Genomic DNA, 23,356 nt, shown 5'->3' on the forward strand with positions numbered 1-23,356 from the left:
TATTTTATTTCACATTTACTTAATGTTCACACTTCTTTTCAGACTTTTAATGATTAACATATTAATTTAAAGTAATTGGTTTCAATTTTAATGTATTGTTTTTAAATTATTAATGTCATTTCTGACTTGAATAGGATTATATTGCATTTTATTGTTGTCTAATCATGATACACTATGAAGTATTCCGTAAGAGTCGAACCTTGGTCATTGTTTTCCCTACTTTTATTAATGTTATTAGAGTGTATAATGAAATAGTAGTTCATTATTGCTTTCTGGACTACCTAGAGCTGTACTAAATTGTGATGTTAAATGATAGTAAACCACTATAAACAGAAGTACAAAACTTATCAGCTAGTATAGGTAGTGCGCATCATATATAATTTGTTTAATGTATAGTATATGTGGATACTACATTATAAATGGATTAAGGTTATTGAGTTTCTTAAATAAGCTAAGGTAATTAAGTATATATGGATAATTTACTCCTTTTTATTGTAGGTTGCGCTATTCCAGCTTCCTGATGTTACGCTGATGATCTCCGTATACAACAAAAGAAGTATGAAGAGGAAGGAGATGATTGGTTGGTTTTCTCTTGGGCTGAACAGCTCGGGAGAGGAAGAATTGGCCCACTGGAATGATATGAGGGATGCAAGAGGGGAACAAATCTGCAGGTGGCACGTATTGCTTGAGTCGTAAGCTCAGCAACCACTGCCTTTACTTGAGGATTTATTTGACACAGAGTTTACTCCTATTAAAAAAAATCTTTCTCCCTTTCTAAAAACCCAAGCTATTTGTCACTTCTGCTCCCTGCTTAGGGAGGAGAACGGAATATCAGGTTTGTTGTACACATGTTTTTCCGCTGATGACGCATTTCTCGTGTCTTCTAAACTCAGCAGCTCAGATGAGTATGGGAAACTTACATGTACAACTTTTGAAATGTGGGTTTTGCACATTTTGTTTGCAGCTGTGCAAAGGAAAAGAAATGTATATCAAGATCTTTATTTCAGGCAGTAACGAAAACTGCAAGCTGAAACCAAAGATAAGATTTATTACTTAAAGTTTCTAATTGTCAGACAGCTTTGCACGTGATCCTTATGATATGAAGGATACAGTTTATATTACAATAATAATACACATAATCGAATAATTTTGGAGAGGGCTAACATAACATCTACACCTCTCGTTCTCTAACGTAACCTAATTATTGAGAAAAGTTACCTTCATCGTAAAAACGGTTTTTGATGTGGTACATCTTTACGTATAATCTTACAGAGGAGCGATAATACCGTATACTATTAAGTAAAACTTCATATATATATATATTGTAGAATATATATATATTGAATTACACTGATCCAACACCATCTTTGTCTCGAAGGAATTATGATGTAAAAAAAAGCAATGCAGTGCAAGTTTGTTTTCATATAATAACTAAATACGATTGTTCAAGCACAAAGAAATGTTGATATGTATATTGAAGCAAAATAATAGCTTATTTTGGCACGTTATAAAAATGATATAAAACATTCAACTATTTTAAACGTAATGGACGTATGATAATACATATCTACAGCTTCATTCTTTTTTCTTAAAAGCACTTCTTTTCAAAACGTGACACAAAAATTAAATATCTTTTAATCCTGTGCTACGGTGGCAAGTTAATTTTTAATGATTACAAGTACCTTATTAAGTATTAATTTGCATGAGAAGTACTAGAATTCCATGTTTTGTCAACTTTACTTGCCATAAAAATTAAAATATCGATGACGCTTAATAAATAATGTTTATGTATATATGAAAAGAACTCAGCAATTGATATTTTTGTTCGTACTGTATTTAAGACTTGTCTTGGGCACAAATTTGTAAATAACTGTTTGCATGTGATCAGTTCATTTCTTTCGGTGGAAAACAGTTGTATTGTAAAACACAATACGCTGTAGGGCTTGGAGGTTAAAGTATCAAAAGTATGGCCAAAACATAGTCAATTAAATTAAACTAAACTGTATATATGTCTGCGTGAGTGTATCAGTATGTATGTAAGTATGTAAGTATGCATGTGTGTAAATATATACATATATATATTGAGTATTGTTCCTGAATGTGTAATAAGGTGAATTAAAATTCAAAGATATGTTTTGCGAAATATTTAAAAATAATGTAGAGGCTGCTTGAGTAGCCAAAAATTAATGATCATATTTGTGTTCTCCGCTAAATAGGAAATGAATGTAAATTTATTTTCCATACTAAGAATCCTTTGCAGGAAAACTTTCTATGAATAGTTTCCTCAAAATATATTTATTAACTTACTAAAAGTGTGTGCGTAAGTATCAATGCATAGGAACGTAGCAAATGAATGTATGTTCTGTTGTAAATCATTTCGGATAATAAGAACTTTTTTGCCTTCCAAATTTATGACTAAATAATGTATTAATGTTGTTAAACAATGTTTACGTGTTACAGCTTAAATATTACTTGCAAAGAAAGATTGTGTAAATATATAAATATATATATACATACATTTATATAGATCAATTCATGAAATGCTTTGTGTATATACATATAGTAAAGTTTGACTTCAGTTTGTTGGATGAAGAGAATATAGTTTCTCAATTGATTTGGTAAGATGCTTAGTTCTTCTACAGTTATGGACTAGACATATAATATCTACATATATAGATATATATGTATTCACAAAGTAGATATTAATGAAGTTTTGGCGTAGGTAGTGTATTGGTATATACATTTTAAATGTTTGTTCCATACATACACCAGTTCTGAGTAGAATTGTATTTTCTGACACAGTGTGTGTACATGTTGTATTCACGATAAATACGAATTTCACAATTATAATATTAGCATTATAATATGTATGCGAATTGTATGTACATACACCCACTTTTAAACCTATCATTAGTGGTGTCCAGTTTTCTTATAATGTACGTGTGTTTGTTATTTCTGATTATTACAATCATTTCAGGTAGCGTGAAACCTGATTTGAACCCTTGAGTACAGCCAAAAAGAAGGAATTGTTTTATTTGTTAGTATATTAGTTTCGTAGGTTGACTTCTACATATCTTAGGGTTTCTTCGTGTAGCGTTTCATTTGAATAAAGAGAGTTGAGCATTTAAACTATAAACTAGAAGATAATGTTATTTTTATAAGTGATTCTTAGAAATTAGACTGGAAAAATGTAATCTTTTTCGAAATTTATGGCATTATCCTTAACTTTTCCCCTTATATAAACACGATAAATTTAAATATTATATTATTTCTACCCTAATATCTACATTTTCCTTTTTCAAAAAACTTTTGTATCCAGTTCAACTTACCTTTTTATCACAGAAATTTTAAAGTGGTTGAAAAGAAGTTGGAACAAATAAATATTTCAAAAGGACATTTGGTGTCTTCCATTGACAATTTATAAATTATTTTACGGAGCTGTAATGTATATAACACGACCTATAGCAGATTATCTCTACAAGCTGTTGCCTTTCATAAACTATTAGGTCTCCTACAAGGGTAGTACTCGGCACTGCAGGGTGTTCATATGTTCTTTTTTTCTACTGATAGTATAGAAAATATAATGTTTGTAAAAGTGCCAACATTTTATTTACCTGACGAAATAGTAAGGGCGAGTTTTGGAAACAGGTTATTCAATAGAATTTACATCTAGGTTATGTGCTTTAAGTTTTATATTTTTTCAATTTTTTTATATATCTAGTACGTTACACAATAGATGGAGAAACAAACATGAGATTTGAATAAATTTTCTCTGATCAAAGTTACTAATATTTCTAATCTAACAGTTAGTGAGGGAAACAATAATAATTTTGACAATTCAATACGAGTGGTAGACAATTCTAACGAAGTAAGATTCTAATATAATTGATTAGTAACTATCTGTAGATCATTTCTGCTGGTCGTTGCTGGGGAATAACTTCCAATTAAATGACATCAAGTGGATGAATGATTCTACACTGAAAAGAATTGAAGTATAGCATGTGAATGAAAAAAAATCAACTTGATAGAATGGCGATTAAGTTTACTAATGAAAGATTTCAACGAATAGTGTAAAAATACAGTTCACAGGGTGAATGACTTGAAATCACTAGGTATAAAATACAGTAAAGAAATAAATTACGTAGCACAGGATCAAAATACAGCGAATAGTGAGAACAAAACTTGAACGTGAAGAGCTGCGACTAACTACTCAAAAATATAATAGGACCAAAATCAAACGATGAGTAACATCTAGTCTAGAGTCAGAACAAAGAATGTGAAACTGCAATTCAGTAATGAAAATATAAGTGTATATTTTACTGAATTGAGTTACAACGCAGCCAGAAAATGGATTTTCTTTAAATGAATTAGTACCAAGCACGTTGGAATAAGCGGCAGTATTTTTCTACCGTTATTAGAACTCCTGGTGATAGACATAATTTCTTGATACGTTAATCACATCAAATGAACGTCTAGATGAGGCATTAAATAGAAGTGGTGACTATACTCATTGTTTGCGCTTCTTGGACAATATTTACTCAGAGACATATCATCCTTCAACTACACAATTTAAGAATTTTGAATCACAAAATCCTATAGATAAGAATTTCATGAAACGAAAACGGAGCCGAAATTAGGTATGATTTGTATTTAATGGAAATAAGATTAAAATATTGCATGTGGATGATAATATAAACTGAAGAAAATGAAACCCAGTAACTTAAGAACGCCATCTAAATAGGTCTATTACATAGGATGTATAGTGAGACGCAACTGAATAAAATCTCATTATCTTTATTCAGTTCAGAACTTAGAGTTGAGTTGAGTTGATTTTGAGTTTCACGCCCTTTCAACAGCGAGGTGTATGAGACGGAACCTACTGATTAAAGTGGAATCCGAACTACATGAGCTCCCGCCGGGAATCGAACCCAGGTCTGCCACGCCAAAGGACAGAACTTGGAAATGTTTATAAATGTAAACAATAATGATGAAATTGTAGGTATAATATAAACTGAAAGAAAATAAGTGCTTCGACAAAACCCATAATGCAGTGCTTATCCATCCTTGTCTGCTCACATTGCATGGGAATGAAGTGAAACCTTGAGAACTAGAGTTGGAAGCTCTATTAGTAGATCATCATGCTCGATGCTGGGTGGATGAGTAAACTGAATCCAAACTTAGTAAACGAGTGAATAAAATTTTATAATCTTAGAAAATTTCCTGTTGATTTAATGAGAGTGGAACTTCATTATCCAAACTTAATGTTAATACCATCAATGAACGAGAAGAAAATTATAATTTTATTTGAAGGAGGAAATATCACACAAACAAAACAAAGTTATATTTTCAGAATATAGTTTTAAACTATTGAATATATGAACACGGAAATCGAGATAATAATATGATTACGCAATTTTCAAATTATTTTTGGATAAAAATCGCAAAATATTCAATAGATATTCTCCTAATCAAGAGAAATTTAAGATTAAGTATATTTTAGTTTTGTAGTAAAAAAAATGAATACGTTCACAGTTAATTAATACAATATAATTCATCTTTAAAATCAATCTTGAAGAATCAACTACTGATAATAGATTACCTTATTAAAGCTATAAATCAGGTATAAATAGTAATTAACTTTTAGAATAATCGTCTTGTTTAGAAGTATGACCTACAGTATAGTCTCGATTATCCGACCTAATGTGGACCAGATCTAACTCGGATAAGCAAAAACTCGGTTAATACGGATGGATACATAGAAAATTTTGTACAATATGTATTATTGTTGTTTATTGATTATTTCTTTTTATTCGATTATTCATTATTATTGTATTTATTATTTAATTGGACATACAGTAGAGTACATATAACTATACATGCATACATAAGGAATTAGCCATAACACAGTAAATAAAACTGCGGTTTCATATTGATACGTACATAAGTTAAACACAACACAAATAAGACACTGTTTAGCATACACATATTGTTTTCAAAAGTCGTTCATAGTTTTTTCTGCTTCATTAAGCTTCCTAGTTTTTTGGTCGATGTATTGTACAGACATAGCAACATCATAATGTCAATTGGTGTGGTGTCGCCTTGCTGTTCGACGTAGAACAGTGTCTTCTCAAGCTGAAACTCATGACGTGCAACAATTAAAGCTCGCTAGCTTAACTGTGGCAATGGCGGGTGGAGTCATTACCTTTACGCCAGCTTTATGTTTGCTTTATTGCTAAAACAAAAACCTGTAAACTGCTTATCGTTGTAACTGGATTAGTTTTTAAATTTTTGTTTGTTTGGATTAAGCTCGGATAACACGGCTCCGGATTAAGCTTGGTTAATCGAAACTCGGATAATCGTGATTCCACTGTACTTTTGTTAAAGTAAGTGTCAAACGCTTTTCTGTCGCTTGTGGCATTAAGATTTTTTTTTTTAAAAAAATTTGCTGAATGCATCTCTCCATTTACTTTAGAAGATATTACGTTATTTACATAAATATATATGTGTTATTACGCTACTGCAGAAACTCTTTTATTTTCTTAGGATCAAGCTTTTAATTTAACTCAGAGCTGTTCAATTATAGAATTATTTTCTTCGATATTTACAATGTTAAATTTCCAATGAATACTGGACCATAGATTGAACATCCCCAAATTAAAGCATGATAAAGAAATAGTTTCTGATTTGTGAATGATTTTAGGTCAGAATAAAAAGGAAAATTGTAAGGTCGAATAATAAGAAATGAGCTCCATAGTACTACTTCAGCACTGAAAATATTCTACACTAGTGTTGGTATTTAGTTTCAAAGTAATCGGCGGACAGAATTAAAGTTACGTTGGAATTCCATATGTTCTCTTACTTCTTTAGACTCTTCAGAAACCAGAAGTATTAAGATTGGAACAAACTTGTCAATTAATAAAATTAAACTCTTACTCTCGTTTCTATATATAAACTAAGTTTCAAAGATTAGTATTCAAGATAAATTCTAATTAGATATATAAGAATCGTACCTAGATGGATAATCTTTTTACCTAAAGTATCCATTATTATTACGTAAAAATATAGAGCATGAGAAAGATAAGGGCAAAAATAAGACATTTTCTTTGCCGCACAACATATGATGTTCATTTGTTTAAATTTAGCGCTCTTTTCTAATATTGTGGCTATATAAGAGGTGGATCTACAGCTTAAGATGGTATTCAAAACACCGTAAGGCGTTCAATGTTCTCCCACCGAGAATCGAACCTGGTACTACTAGACTAACAGGGAGAGGATGACGCTCATTGTCAACGGAAGACAGCAAATTTCCTGTCCAACAATTTTGACTTCTCTCTATTCTTAACTCTTTTCATAAATATCTATCAATATATTAGAAGATTACTAATTTTGACATCAATAGGAATGTAAACAAAATAATATTAATTTAAGTATATTGATTTAAAACAAAGAACATTTTTGTTTGTTTAACTAAGATATATCTAACATACATTAACCTATGCTTATCATATAAACTAAATTGAATTACAGTATAACTTAATAACTTTACCTTACTTAACCAAATAAAACAGCAGATACTTGTATCAATTGTTTTAAGAGTTCACTTATGTATTCCATCTCCTTGCATTTCCTTTAACAGTGTTGTAATTTGTGTGATGGTAGCGTCAAAACACCAGTTTTAAAAAATTAAGTTTTAGCAATTGATGTTAAATATGTAGAATGTTATACTTGTGGTACAAAATATTCGGAAATTGTCATTACATGACAAATACGAAAGACTGCCAAAAACACTCAGTATTAAATGTGTAATATTTATTCATTATCTGTTCTTAACTGTATATTTTGAATTTATGTTAATTTATACTAATATACGCTTGAATTATATTGATATGTGAAATTAATTCACATTAATTTCGATCCCACCGCTATATTCAGTAAACAGGGAATTGCTATATTCAATAGGTCTACAGTGAATTTCAGTCCACAATATAAAGTGTTAAAAGAAGAATGAATATAACTTTAAAAGATCGTATTGTTAAATTCTTAATTCTGATGCTATTCAACTGTTAAAATTCTATAAGATGGCGAAATTTTCCCATATCAATACAATTTTAATCATTATCAATCCATTTTGTTACCATGATAAGAGAAATATATACAATCATAGTTATATAACAATTTCCTGAAAAAGACTTTGACATAAACTATATAAAAGTCAATATGTTATCTTTATAATAAATTTATTTCATTCTTTATCTTCCATTTTAGCTTATTTTTACTTTCAGTAAATTCTGAAAGCATTCATATTATATCTCTTGAAGCGCAAGTTGCTGCAAAATTTTTCTCAGCAAATCCAACATTCTTATTGTAGAAGGCAGATTAAAATGTTAGATTATAGAGATAAAATTAAACAAAGTACAAGGTCGTGTTTAAAGTAAGACCTGATTGTCAAGAAGAAAAAAACTAGTAAAGATAGTGTCATATATTTTCGGTTATTTCCTCTGTACACATTAAGCTATTTTTCTTTTACATAGTTATCATGTTTGTTTAAACATTTACCTTAGCACTCGACAAGTTTTTGTACCCCCACGTTGTAGAAATCGCCCACCAGTCACCAAAGCCAATCTTATTTTCACTGTTGCTATGTTTGTTATTTATGTCGAAATGCGCAAGCGCGCTGTCTCCCACCATGTCTTGGGCATGAGACGACAACTAGTTGTGGTCATAGCGTCAGTGTGGGCAGTTGAAATATTTCGTCAAACTGAGCATCCAGTCAAGTATGAAATAAAGTCTGTGATTCGGTTTTTGACAGCAAAGAACGATGTCAACAGTGGAAATTCATCGCTAGATATGTGAGGTGTACGGCACGAGTGCAATAAGTGACAAGATGCGGAAATCGGCGCGATTGTTCAAGGACGGGCAGGAAAATGTTCATAATGAACCGACCTTTTGTATTTATAGACGAGTTGGTGTGTGCAATTGACGCAAAAATCCATGAAAACCGGCGTTTCACGATTTCCATGTTGTCATTGGAACTTCTACACGTTTCAGTCGGTACTGTACACAATCGTTTATGAAACCTTGACATTCCAAAAACTGTACACGCGATGTATGCCCAGACTGCTTACTGAGAAACACAAAAAGACGAGACTGGCTTGTGCTTCGATCTTTTTCATCTGATACAATGAGAAAGGAGATCAACTGTTAGACCACGTTGTCACAGCGAACGAAACATAGGTTTCCTACATGACTCCACCATCGAAGTGGCAACCAATGCAATTACGACATCTGCTGTCAAAGTGAAAGCCGAACAGACAATGTCTACACGCAAGATTATGGCTTGGGATCATCATGGTGCCCTGTCAGTCGAGTTTACGGCACGAGAAACAACCACCAATTTAGCTGCGTACTGAGCGACCTTGAAAAAGTTCCAACGTGGTATACAGGATAAGCGTAGTGGCCTACTGCCATTTATTGTTTTGTTGGTGCATAACAATACACTTCCTCATTCTACTGCTCAAAGTCAAAAGTTAATAAGATCTTTTGGAGGGGAGCTACTGGACGATTCACCGGACAAACTAGATTTTGCACCGAGCAATTACCGGTGTTATCTGTGCCCTGCCTGAAACAGTTTCTTGCTGGTTAGCGGTTTGACTAAGACGAAGAAATGAAAACAACGGTTGATGATTGGCTTCGGTCATAGGAAGATGAACGCTAACTTTTTGAATGCTATGATAGATGTTTAAACAAACATGGTAACAATGTGGAAAAATAGCTTAATGCGTACAGAGGAAATAACCAAAAGGTATGACGCTATCTTTACCATTTTTTTCTATTGACAATCGGATCTTACTTTTAAAAAAATAGCCTTCGTATGCTAGTTGTACTTGTACGTGCAAGTTGTTGGAGTACCTGAACGACAGAGTTCAATCAAAAGAGAAAACAAAAGATAACATTGAACTCAGTTCATGACGCTTACTTCTTTATTTGTTTATATATTATGCAAAAGGTTGTCGCCAGGGAAAGTTCTTTATGTATTAATAATATTACTAGATTATAGATAATTATATCCGGTTGTGTAATGATGGTGCATTATACAGCGATGTCAATATTTAGTGGTAAAACATTGGTTTTACATTCAAAATATTTCTCTGTTCTTTTGCTTTCAAGGAAACTGTTAGCACTATTGCTTTTATTATTATAACTACACCATATTTAAGCTAAGTTAGAAAAATTTGTTTATAATTAATAATTGTGATATTTTTTAAGATGTAATTTCAAAATAATTTACAAAGAACTTGTCAAAGATATTTTTAACTTAGTAGTACAATGTGTTGCATTTTGTCTTGTATGTATTAAATATTTTTGACAATCTACTTTTTAATTTCATGTTTTTAACTGATTGTGTTAAAGGTTAGAAAATTGTTGGTTGCAACGGTATTTTAAAAAACTTTACGATATTATAACTAATAATGGCATATATCTTTACTTAATAATACTTTTATTATGTTTATTATTATACATAATAATAATAATAATGTATTATTATTATTTTACTTTGATATTATATGAAGGATTTAGCTTGGAATATGTAAGGATATTAAGATTCTCACAGATTGAATATAGTCATGTATAAGATCGTAATGTTTGTAATTTGTTAATACCTATTTGGATGTTGTACAGAAAATTTCTTTAAGATTAATTTAGATATGTATTGAGAACAAAATATTTTTCAAAAACATAATACAATCCCTGTACTTTTGCTTCTTTTATTACACATTAATACTTGCTCAACTCCGGTAAAGAGGATAATTATTATATTGAATCTGAAAGTAATACTAATACACAGTTAATCTTTTGAGTAGTTTTCTCAGAAAGGCATTGGAACAGAAAATACTGATTTCAAGTTTCAACCTTTAAAAATATTACCTAATTTCTATAATAAGATTTTCCTCAAGGGAACTGAACATGAAACAAGATATACTCTTGAACAAAATATTTGAAAACTCAAAAATTAAATTGTGTTTTAACATATGTATAATTCTAATAATGTAATGCATGTCTTTTGAGAAAGAGATTAAATTGTGGTAAATTCTTTTGTATAACTTAAGTTTGTAATGGTGAAAACGTTTAAATTTAGAATGATATTTTAAATAAAAAGCAACATGTTTAGTTTACTTTTAACGAGTGACAAATCTTGAATTGTTCTTACCTGTTGTTTTTTGTTTGTTTTCGATTTGTCGTTCCGATAATTAATTTACTTGTATGCTCATTACTCCTAAGCATTATTAGTATTAAAAATAAGTAGTACGATGTGTGTCGTGTAGATATAAGGCTTTATTTTAGAACGCACTTATATTAATCATAACACTAAGAAAAGAGCATAAAAGAAGATGTACTGAATACAAACGAAAACATTTTTAATACAAATTGTTACAATACTCATGAAAGCAGGAATTAATCATCCCAATAACCAGAGAATTGTGTCTTTTTTCATACAGAACTATACACCTAAGATTGTCAATAAAAGTGGAAGGCATTGTTGAATATTGCTATATTCAAAACTAAAGTAAATACAAATATGATTTTAATTTATATTTTAAGATATACTGATATCTCACATACATATATATATGAACAATAACTGGGATATTCATTTGTTGATATATATTAAATTTTCTTGAAGTAATATTATTTTCATTAATTACAAGCTAAAAAGTGTATAACTCATAAAATATACACGGAGGTTACTATTTTCTGTATAAATGATTGGCTGAAGTACGTTTCGGAAATCAGAGTAAAGAAAAATCTGAAAGGAAAAATGCTGTGTTTCTTGTAGAAACGTTTCTTCAGCTCTTTTCATTAGTGTATGACTGTTTTGCATCAGTGATAAAATGTGTGATCTTTTTGTATGAAGAAAATTTCACTGAGATTGATCTATTGAATAATTCTAATGTCTTCTTCCAGCATGTTGGCAAAAAGCCAGCATGATAAATAAATATAGAATGGCACAAGTCGTGTAGTATTGATAGGAATATAATTGAGCTTAATCTAAAGAAGAGAAAAAAATACACGAAATTTTCCACATTCACATCATTTGCTACAATTACTACGACTACTACTATTATTACTTACTACTAATACTGAAGCACAAATTGTTAGTTTTACATCTTTTTTAATAAAGGTATAAAGAGAGAGAAGTATTCTCTGTATTTTCTCATGGATTACAAATACTGTTCGTTGTTGTTATTTGGATACACATACTCTAATTCTAGTTTTATTTTCCTTGAATGGTTTTAGTAGGAGACTATAGAAGTGTTGTAAGTATTTTTTTTCGGTAGAATTCAAGGAGGCTCCCTTTCGGAACCATACACTTGATAAAGATATATAACTATTTGGAAGAAAACTCTATTTGTGCGATGTTTTAGACAGTGCAGCATAAAATTTAGACAGTTATTGAACCGAATAAAGTATGAAAATACTTGAATGCAAAATGGGACTGATAAAGTTGTAGATTTTAAACACCAAATTCATTCTGGTTCATATTTTAGACTTTAAAAACTTCTGTTTTTCCATTTATATTTTTTAGATTATAGAAAATAGTATCATTTGGATAATTATTATTGTAAATGGTTGAAACTTATTTGAAACGTCCGTTAAACACAGTATTTGAACTTAAAAAAAACAAAACACTGTCTAAAGTTTTGCACGATCATTCTGTAAGTGTAATCGTTAATCATTAAAGCTGATTATTAACACAGAAATTGCATAAATAACACAGTGTAATAGCTTAAAGTGAGTCTACAAATTAGAAAATGAATTTAAAGAAACACAATATACCATCTTCCGATATTTTCTCATACTTGTGACACGAACGTATCTTTATGACAGTAAAGATTATTTATTTGAAAAACGTCAGATGATTGTGGGTAGCCTCCAATGAGAATTATACGGCGTTGAACAGTAAATCGTCTTGTAATATCACCCTTTACATGTATTTAGCGTACTGTTTTTAGGTAATGACAGAGTTCTTCATTAGTACGGTAGAGAAGCATCCTTGTAGGAGTCAAATGAAAATAAAAAATGTATAATTTGCATGTTTTTTAACCAATGGCAACTGGGTAAGTAATACATATATATATATAATTACACTTACACAAAGTCTATCTATATATACTTATATTGTGAAGCGCGAAGGATGTTGTATGCATTTGTTCTTACGAAGAAAGTTACTGATTGTAGTATTAAAATATTTTTGGAAGCTATTAAACATTTTGTCACAAGGTTTGAAAGGAAATGTTGTAGTAGTGATTGTTTGTATACAATGCATAGTGTAGACGTATTATTAATAGAACACGTACATACATACATAATACAAGGTCCTACTCACACCATACATTTTCATGATGATGCAAACTTTTATTAAATATATTTATGGATGAAAAACCCAAGATTGAATTTTTTATGTAAAAAAGAAGAGAGTAATATATAAACATAATACATAATACCTATCATTGTTGGTGAATCTTTCTAAGAAAAAATAATTTTTCATATAATGTTCTTGTCTTTAGTGTACATTAATATAGTATGTTGATATATGTGTTCAGTAGTGTTTTAAAAAGATATTGTTCTTTTATTTCGTAAAAATAGTTACAGTATTGGACATGTACATAATATATTAAAAGCATTTCTAGCTTTTGTTGTGCTTAAAAAACGTACAAGAAATCATATTTATAATCCAGTATTGTGTTTAGCATAAGTTATATATATTTTGTAAAAAAAATAATTTTTATTGTATTAAATTCTAAATTTTGTTCCATTTGCAAGGAAATTCAAGAGAAATTATTTGTGATTAATTAGTAGCACCTGGTAGTAGTAACTGGCAGTGTGTTATTAGTTTTCACATAGCGCCAGGATTGACTATTCGATCATAAAACACTGTTATATTCCTTCCTCTTAAGTGGAACGCTTGTATTACTGTGCTACTCATTATTTCCTTTCGGAAGACAATCACTGGCTTTTACGTAATATTGATACTTTTTTTCTGTTTTAAACTACATAATACTTGTATTTAGTGTCACAGTTCCTTCCAGTATTATTTTTTATGAATATAACATTTTGGAAAGAGGATATTCCGTTTCTGTACCATCAGAGAATCAAAGAAATAAATCTGCTTCATATTTTTATTGCCTTCCATTAAAGTACCTTCCTATCTAAATAGAAGCATACTTTTATGTATTTTTTAAATACAAAAATCTAAGTTTTGCTTACATCTATAGTACTATAATTTGCATATAGATTTGTTATGAATCTATAGTACCATCGAATGTTTTATTAACTACAATACGTGTAGTCAAAATACCTAGTGTAATATTGATATTCCTTGACTATCTTTCAGACGCTCAAGTCATGAAGGGAACGTTTCTCATTTTCTTGACCACGGCTGTAGGACCATTTAAATAACTCACTCTATTGCTTATGAAACCCGGATGTTCAATGTCACCTTCACAAAAACTCTCCATTGACTTCTATCGTTAGCTAACTGGACCCAGTTTCTACTGCGTATTTCTACTTCTGAAAGATCCATCTGAATATTGTCCTCTCATCTGCGACTAGGCCTCTACCTTCTTAATGGTCGTTTTTCGATTGAACTTCCACCTAAAAAGTGCTCCTACTTTCTTCCGTTCTGGCTACATGATCTGCCCACCTGAACTTCCTAGATTTGATGACCTTAACAACGTTTGGTACACGGTATAAATTATGCAGTTTCTCGTTATGAAGTTTCCGACATTCCACATTCCCGTTCCTCTTGGGTCCGATTAATTCGTTTCAGGATCTCATTCTCAAATACTTTCTGTCTACGTTCTTCCCTCAGAGTAAGCGTCCATGTTACGCAGCCATATACATCAACACGTACTAAGCAAATCCCTTGACAGAATTCGCGATTATAAAAGATTTTGAATTAATAATAACACGAATTCCCTGCTTTTCGTCGACTCGTCGTGAATACGGTTTCCGTCTGTTAATATTGATCCTAGACATTTGAAAGTATCCACTTTATCTAAAGTGTATTATTTGATATTTTAACGCATCTATAATTTGCAGTATTACGATCCCGACGAACTTAAATTATTTAGTTTTTTCTGCATTTACTTCTAAATCCATGTCCCTGCAAGCGTTTAATAAGACGCCTGCATTTTTTATATTGTTCTCCTATCATCTCCTATTAAATTTACATCATCAGCATACTCCATAACCTGGTGAATATCATTCAACTCTAGGCTCCAGTTGCTATCTTTGATTTTCCTTATAGCTTATTCCAGGACAAAGTTGAATAATAATGGTCACAACTTATCTACTTGTTTCAGGCCATTCCCCACGTGAAAGCTCGTGAACAAGAATTTTCCTACTCGAACTTTACTTTGGAATTAATTTAAACATCTCTTAATTAATCTAACTAGCTTACTCATCGGTAGAATCAACTAATTGAAGCTGAGAATTCTGTAACTGCAATTTACAGTTATATGCTTGAGATTGAGTAGATTTATTTGAGGGCAGTTTTATTTCGTTCCAGAACAGTGTTTTACATTTTCTACTTTTCTCTCCAGTGCACGTGGTCCTGGGTTCGATTCACGGTGAGAAAGAATACAAATGTAATTTCTCAATTATTTACTTTCGTTAATTATCCGTTTCCTTCAGCATAAAGGGCATAACTAGATCGTTAAATTAGAAAAACTTCATATCTTTTTTCTACAACTTCGTAACCCTGTAATTTTCTTTATGTTTATTCACAGAACTATTGTATCGCATTTTAACACATGCTTTCATCATAACTTGTCAAAGAAATGCATTAAGCAGCAACCATTAGAAATTTCTAATTAAAAAGTAACACAGTCTCTTCTTACTTGTGAAATGTCGGTCAATGATTATTTTCAATAAAGTACTCATCGGTGAGTAGCACATACAGGATGTCCCAAAAGTAATGGTGAAAACGAAACCAAAACAACAGGTAAGGTTATATGACATATAGTCCGGAAGTTGACAGGGGTGGAGCTAGATAGCTCCGAATGTGGAGGAGAGGAACTTCATATCTGCCTACCGGAATAATGATAAGAGCTATTAAGAGGGTTCAGAAATACACAAAAATCATACCGGCTTAACCTGTTTGAGGCACGTAACATAACTGCGCAAGAGATTTTCTATATGTCATTTAGGGATTCACCGAATATCTGTACGGCAGTTGTAATGAAATGGAGCAGTAAAGATGGAAGTCATACAGATAGAAGTTCTTATCCGTAGCACGATTGCATCACATGTATATACGATTTCAAAAGTGCATTACCACCTGCAATTCTCCCTTTCCTGCAATAGTAGGCAACCCCCAAAAAACAAGGTCGTTAGGATGGTTGATAATATAAAGGCGTTTCACCAAACCTCAATTTTATTACAAATATAGCAGTGTGGCAAACTACTAACAAAAGAATAAAATAAATTGTTAAGAATGACGATTTTATTATTGTAAGGACAATGGATGACATAAAAAGTTAAAAAATAATCTTACTTAAGCAGTTCAAACAAGACGAGTGGTAAGAAATAGATATCAGAGGAAAGCAGTTTCTCTCCTTTTTCCAAAAAAAAACTCGTAAAAAAGCTTACATAATGTAAAGGTTTAATATCAAAGCCTTATAGCACAAAAATAAACATCCACACTAGACGGAAAGAGACAAACACAGAATAAGGGACATCATAAGTGTAGCAGACTTGCGGCTCTCCGATGCAAGATAAATAGATAGGATCCTAGTTGTAAGCTCAATTGTTATAATAATAATAATAATAATAATAATAATAATAATAATAATAATAATAATAATAATAATAATAATAATAATAATAGTTCTTGGAAACTTGGATGTTTCTCATAGATTAACAGACCTTGCATGTTTCAAATTTCAAACGTGAATAAAACACATTGAATTATGGGATTGAAACAAATTTTGTGTCAAACTAATAGAAATAAAATCTTGTCTTCAAATAACGAAAGAAAAATTTTCTAGTCATCTCGGAAGATTTATTTGACCCGAACATCCAGTGTCGATTTCATCTATTGCGGATATAACGTTGTAATTCGCACAGTTGCAGCCATAATTTTATGCGAAGAAACGATACTACCTGGCGGGAAATCGAACCGAGATTTTCCACATGGAAATCTTGCACGATAACAACTACGCCACTTTTTTTCGAAGAACTTTATTGACATTGAAATACAGAAAAAGTTGACATTGAAATACAAGGATATTTACAATTCACAGCCACAAGGAAACTTTAAAACAGTATTCAAGAAAGCTCACTTGTTCAGTTCATTTTTGTCTGTTACGTCATAAGAAAGTGTGGGGGCTATTGCAGATAAGTAGTTTCCAAAAAACACTTTCGTTTACATGTAGGAGAGAGCTTCATAGAATGATATATTAAATACATTTCATACATTTAAATACTCAATGGTCGTGCTGTAACAAGAATAAACATGATAGTTTGCACAGTAAACCAGATCACAGCATTATGTTTATAGCTAGGAAAGTAATGAAAATATGTAAATAATATTACATTATGTACACTAAAAACATTGGGTGAAATACGACATATTCTACTAACTATAATGCTAAAATTCTTCCAAATGGATGGTATGTCTAAATAGTTATGGAATCTATGTCCGAGAGTGTTTATCTGATTGCAATAGTGGCATACATTTGTAGGTGTGATTCCTAGATTAAAGAGCCTATCAGACGTTTCATATAAATTATTAACTCGGATGTTTCAATACTCGGATGTTTCAATACTTGAACTATCAAATCTACAGGAATAATAATAGTAATAATAATTATTATTATCTCGTAGAAGATTAAAATTTAGAAGCTTATTATCGCTTAGGTCATACCATTATAAGCAGAAACGTGACTTTTGGCAAGAACATTTCGATTTGGTTAATGTTGCCAGCGAGAAGAGGAATTTCTCATCTCGTTTCCAAATCAAAACAAGCAAAATCGAGACGAGATTTAACATTTTACATTCGAGATGGGACAAGGATAACTCAAATTATCGTCTTGCTTTGTAGATGAGAATCGAGACGAGACGGAAGCTATCATAAACATTTCTCGCCTTATCTCGATTCTCGAAATAGTATATGTCAAATCTTTAAGTGACACTTGCTCTGTAGACCGAATATTATACTCTACTTTGTTACTTCGTATTTCGGAACTCATGAAATTATGGGTGTGTGGGTATTTTTTCAGCAAATCTTTTATAATTAACTTTCCATATCCTAAAAGTTAGTTTGTTATATGTCTTTTGTTCAGTGATATTCAGTTATTTTTATTACAGTTATTTTCCTTGAAACGTATAGTAGAACATTTTCTACATGAAACTTTAGTGAAACGCTTTGGTTTAAAACTTAGGCAGTTCTACAGGTATCTTAGTGGTACGGACATCCCTATCCGAAATCCATGGTTAGAAAAAATTCATTTAAAAAAGAACAGAACATGTGTTTTAAACATGAAAAAGATATTCAAGATGTTTTAAACGTTTTAAAACACAAACAAAAAACATGTTTTAAACATTTTGAACAGTTTGAAACATGATTTTAAAATATTTCAAATCGTGTAAGATTATTTATTTGTTAAGACTTTTTGGTCTTTACTTGCAACCGACCTTTTCATTTATTTTATCCTGGTTAAGACTACTGTGTTGGGTACAGAATATTTCAGTATAGATTAGTAATTCTCAACTTATTTCGTATCACGACCAGCGGCGTAGCGTAAGGGAACGCCGGTATGCCCGGCATCCCCTGTTAATATGAAAAACTACGTATTTCATTATATATAAATTGTTTGCTTGTAATTATCACAAATATTTCCACTGCAATCTTCTGAATGCGCTCTCCCGCCTTACTTTGACAAGCGTAACCTACGCATGCGCGTCACTCAGATGCACATTTTTTGTTTTTCCTCCTGTCGTATGCTATGTTCCTTGGGCTTCCAGGCCTACTGTAAGCATCGGGGTTTTCGTCTGCTTTCAGTTGAATGTGAATGCCCAACTACTTGCTTTCTCACTCCTCCTAATCCCTTGCAACTCTACGTTTTGCTTTAGATATAAGCTGGCATATTCTCAAGTATTTCCAACTCTATCTGTTTTGAACTAAGCTATAGTTTCTGCATAGAACGTACGTGCGCTAATGTCAAAACAAAAATGGCTAGTTCAATGCCTTTTTGAAACATGTCGGTTACTTAAATAGTAGTATAAAAGTAGTTATGCTTTAGTCGTAATTAAATGCATCGTAATTGTTAATTAATCGTAGTCGTTCATTAAAGGCAATTATTAATATTCATCATAAATACACAGTATGCCCAGTGGTGTAGCCAGAAACTCTTTGAGGGAGCTCACACACACAAGCATAAATATAAAGCATAATGTAGAATCACGGTCACCGATCTGATATGCCAAGAGAGGCAGCACTTCCCGCTCCCCACAAAGATTGCTTGGGCTCTTCAGTATCTGGATATCTGACAACGAAATAGACGCACAAAAACAGGCCCCCTGAGTTGTTTTAAGTACTTTATATTTGCATCTTTAAACGATATACGTATACACTTAGGCCATGTTCACGAACAGGCGTCTGAGTTCCGGACCCAAGATGACAAATTTCTAGGGCGACGTATCTTTTCTTTCTTTTTTTTCTTTTTTTTTAAAGAACGAAATTGAAGTATAGTTTGCGAAGAAAGAAGCTGCTCACAGAAATAAAAAAAGGTAACTACACTGAAAACAATGTTCATACAACAGTGGAGCTGAATTTTCTAGTCACAACGGTAGTGCCAAGAAAGAGCTGATACAATTGATTATTGGCTTCTAACGTAATCCACGCATTTGCTTCTGTATGCCCCAGTAGACCACCAATTAGGGAGGCCTGCTCCTCCTAAATTTTTTATGACCCTATAGTTCCTCTATGTATTGCTGATCGCTTTGTAGGTAATAAGCTTTGTAGGTAGATTTCAAAATCTATCTACTATGGAGATTCCTCGCAATCTATCACTATACATGACGAAACAAAAGTTCTCACCACCCTTGTGTGTTGAGAACAGGTTGAAGGAGAATGATGAAACTTGGAAGTGGTTTGAGACACATCAGATGGTGCTATCAAGCATCATGGCGGACATCTTTGCTCGGTATTCGAAATTTCCAATGCAAAGGGAGTTATGTTACATGTTTGAAGGCCAGAATTTTCCCAGAAACATGCTTGTGCGGTTATTTTAGCCCTAAAACAAATCATTTTGGTTACTGCTTCTGCAAGTTTCGTAATTATGCTCTTAACGGGGCTAAAGTTCGCGTTTCGTTGGGCTGAGTAAGATTTTATTTGCAAAAAATCTATTACTAATTTAGAACACTGATACTAATAAACTTATTTAAAATAATAAATTTTCGAAATGTAATATTTGAAGTACACTTCATGTTGTGCAAAGTTTAGAATATTTTCTACAAGCCTACGTATTTGTTTTTTTTTTTTTTTCAATCAATAATTCATTGAATAAAAGTAATGTTTGGGGCATTCAGAGCACAAGGCATTGAACCCCATTTTCAATAGGGTTCAGGTTTGCTCAGCAAATGCGTTCTATTTCAAAACGTAGTATCTTCGCAGTCAAGAGTCCGAAATAAATATATCTAAAACCACGTGAAAGGGGGTAGGATAGTTTCATATGACAGACGCTAGACAGGGGCGTCAGTGGGGCGGGCAGGCAGCCGTCTCCCCACCCTGAATTTTTAGTAATTGGGGACAGTGAGGCAGTTTTAGAAACCTTTCGATAAGCAAAGTCCAACAGAACAAGTTTGAGGTTCTTACACTGAATAAATACGGAGGAAATATAGATGATCAAAACTGGAAAGTAGCTTATTCCCAATTTACTGAATTTTAAGCAGGCCAGAAACTCGAAAGTAGAGCCACGTTTGGAATCCTTGGGCCAAAAATATACAAGAGAGCAATGTAGACCTATAGCTCCTTACGACCAATTAAAATGGATTGTAACTGATCAAATTCCGTATTTATTCAGTATAACTTTTTTCTTTTGTTTTGCTTTTGGACTTTGCTCAGCAAAATGTTTCTAAATATGCATTACTGACCGCAAAATCTGAAATTCAGGGTAAGGGAGGGTGACCTCTTAACGGACGCCCTTCTCTAGCGGCAATCATATACAACTCTAGATTGCACCTTGTCATGTAGTTTATCTTTCTTTCATTGGATTGGTGTTTGCGAAAATATGACGTTTTCCGTCGGAGTATTCTTTTTTACACATCCTGCATTTATTTAACGTAATTAAACATCATTGACTAGAGCTTTTGGAGCTTGACTCAATCATTCCTATCTTAAATTTATGGGCAACGAGGGGGAAATTAGCCCTCCTGTTCCCCCGCTCCATCAACACCCTTGTCTAGCGCTTGTCCTATGAAACTCTAGCCTATTCCCTTTAACGTGGATTTTGTTTCATTTATTTCGTACTCTTGGCTAAGAAGATATTACATTTGCTGAGTAAAAGTGAATTATTCTGAGAATGGACTTGGATCCGTTGTGCTCTGAACGCCCCACATCTAAAAGCATTAAAAAAGCTGAGCTAGAGCCAAATTTATCCTGCAACCCACGTTTGTACGAAACGCGTAAAATTAGTTTGTTTAGTTTGATTGATTACAGTTTCGCATCAGTAGCAAGGATATATGAGACAGGGCTTATTGTTTAAGGAGGGATCCGAACCACTAATTTTGAAATTTTACATCGGATCGCAGTCAAATCTATACAGTAAATTCCAGACGTCTCGGTACCTCTATCCTTAAAATTTAATGTTAAAAAACCGAAAATTGCACCCTGTAATGTGGGGCATACATACATACAGACGAACAAATGTAGATCAAGTCGTCCCAGGAGCTTCACTTACGTTTGGCAATGATGGGCCAGTATCACGCTTTAATGGTTACTTACACGGAGACTGCCATACGTTGCACTTTCTCGCTTGGTCCTATCATACAAGCTATGGAAGGGTATGCTTTTTTTTAAGAACGGAGGTGGCGGAGAGGGACGAAATAAAATTTTCATAATATAATGAAAAAGAAATTGGTGATACAAAATTAATTCTTACCTGCAGTTCTCAGTTGCATCTCAACCACATCACTGAAGTTAGAATCATCAGAAGCAATTTTCAAATCAACACTTCTACCATCTATTTGGGTTTTTAGTTTTTTCCATATCATAGCATTTTTCATAATGATTTTACATTCTTTGAACTAAACCAACAATTTCTTTCTTTACGTTTAGCAAAGAGCCCGTATGGTCGTTTTCTTATCTGATGGAGTTTGAGTTACTTTAATAAATTTCCTCAAAATGGTGTTGTTTTTTTCTTCCCGTAAAACATGTGAAACAATTCCAAGTTGTACGGAGACTGACAAGGTACGTTCGCAAAGTGTCCTCTCGAAATTCGTGTAAAATTGATCCAATGCAAAGTTCTCTGTGGCCCAATGTGTATTGTACTAATTTAAGCGGTACATACCGGTAATTTGCATATTTATGAGTCTTCATACGTATATCCTGAATTCTATCATATACTATTATAACGCTCAGACACAAAATTGCTTCGAATGTAGTCACATGCAAAACTAATTGAGTCAAGTACTGCTTCTCTGACATATGTTACCTACCCCGGCCGCCATCTTGGATCCGCCATATTGGATTCAACTTTCAGGTTTTCAGATGGGAATTGGTGCAAGTGATACATCAAATTAATGTAAAATTTTCTCGGAAATGCATTGGTGTAGTGAGTTTTACCGTAGTTTGTATCGGCTGCAAGTTATTGCAAGTTAAATGGCAGACACTTCACGAATATTGAACCAAACAGAAAGTTATGCAGGGCCACATGTGTAAATGTTGTCTTTTATGTAATTTATCGTTCACTAAATATTCTCTGAACATACACACATACAGACACAGATGCCAATACGGAAATGGTAGGTCTTCACCAAAATCTGATCGTATCTGGATTTACATTAGGCATTTTGACCGTAATACAATACTCCCTTATTATAGTATATCATGCAAGTAATAACTATCACTCACATATGTAATAAGAGATGTATGTAATGTAATAAGGTTATGATACCTGTGTTGTAAAGAGTTTGTTTATACCTACAGTATTTTTCCAGTTAGAAATTGTTTTGGTTTGTCAACATAAATAACGTAAGCGTAACTGATGTTAAACTACAATGTCTATTCGCGAATTGCCTGGAGGATTTAACATGTAATACATTCCAAACGGTAAAATGCACTACACCAGCG

General features: G+C 32.3%; 1 protein-coding gene across 2 annotated transcripts in view; it reads left to right on the plus strand.

The window, feature by feature from the left end:
- Nucleotides 1-14,180, plus strand: part of Syt14 (Synaptotagmin 14) — a 474,462-nt gene extending 460,282 nt beyond the window's left edge. For both annotated transcript variants that reach the window (XM_081730700.1, XM_081730699.1), the window contains exon 10: nt 499-14,180. In XM_081730700.1, coding sequence (XP_081586826.1) covers nt 499-696 — 198 coding nt within the window. In that variant the 3' untranslated portion in view covers nt 697-14,180. The remainder of the gene's footprint in view (nt 1-498) is intronic.
- The last annotated feature ends 9,176 nt before the right edge of the window (nt 14,181-23,356 follow it).

Source organism: Thermobia domestica, chromosome 11, assembly GCF_964235325.1.
Source record: "Thermobia domestica chromosome 11, izTheDome1.hap1.1, whole genome shotgun sequence".
Taxonomy (NCBI): Eukaryota; Metazoa; Arthropoda; class Insecta; order Zygentoma; family Lepismatidae; genus Thermobia; species Thermobia domestica.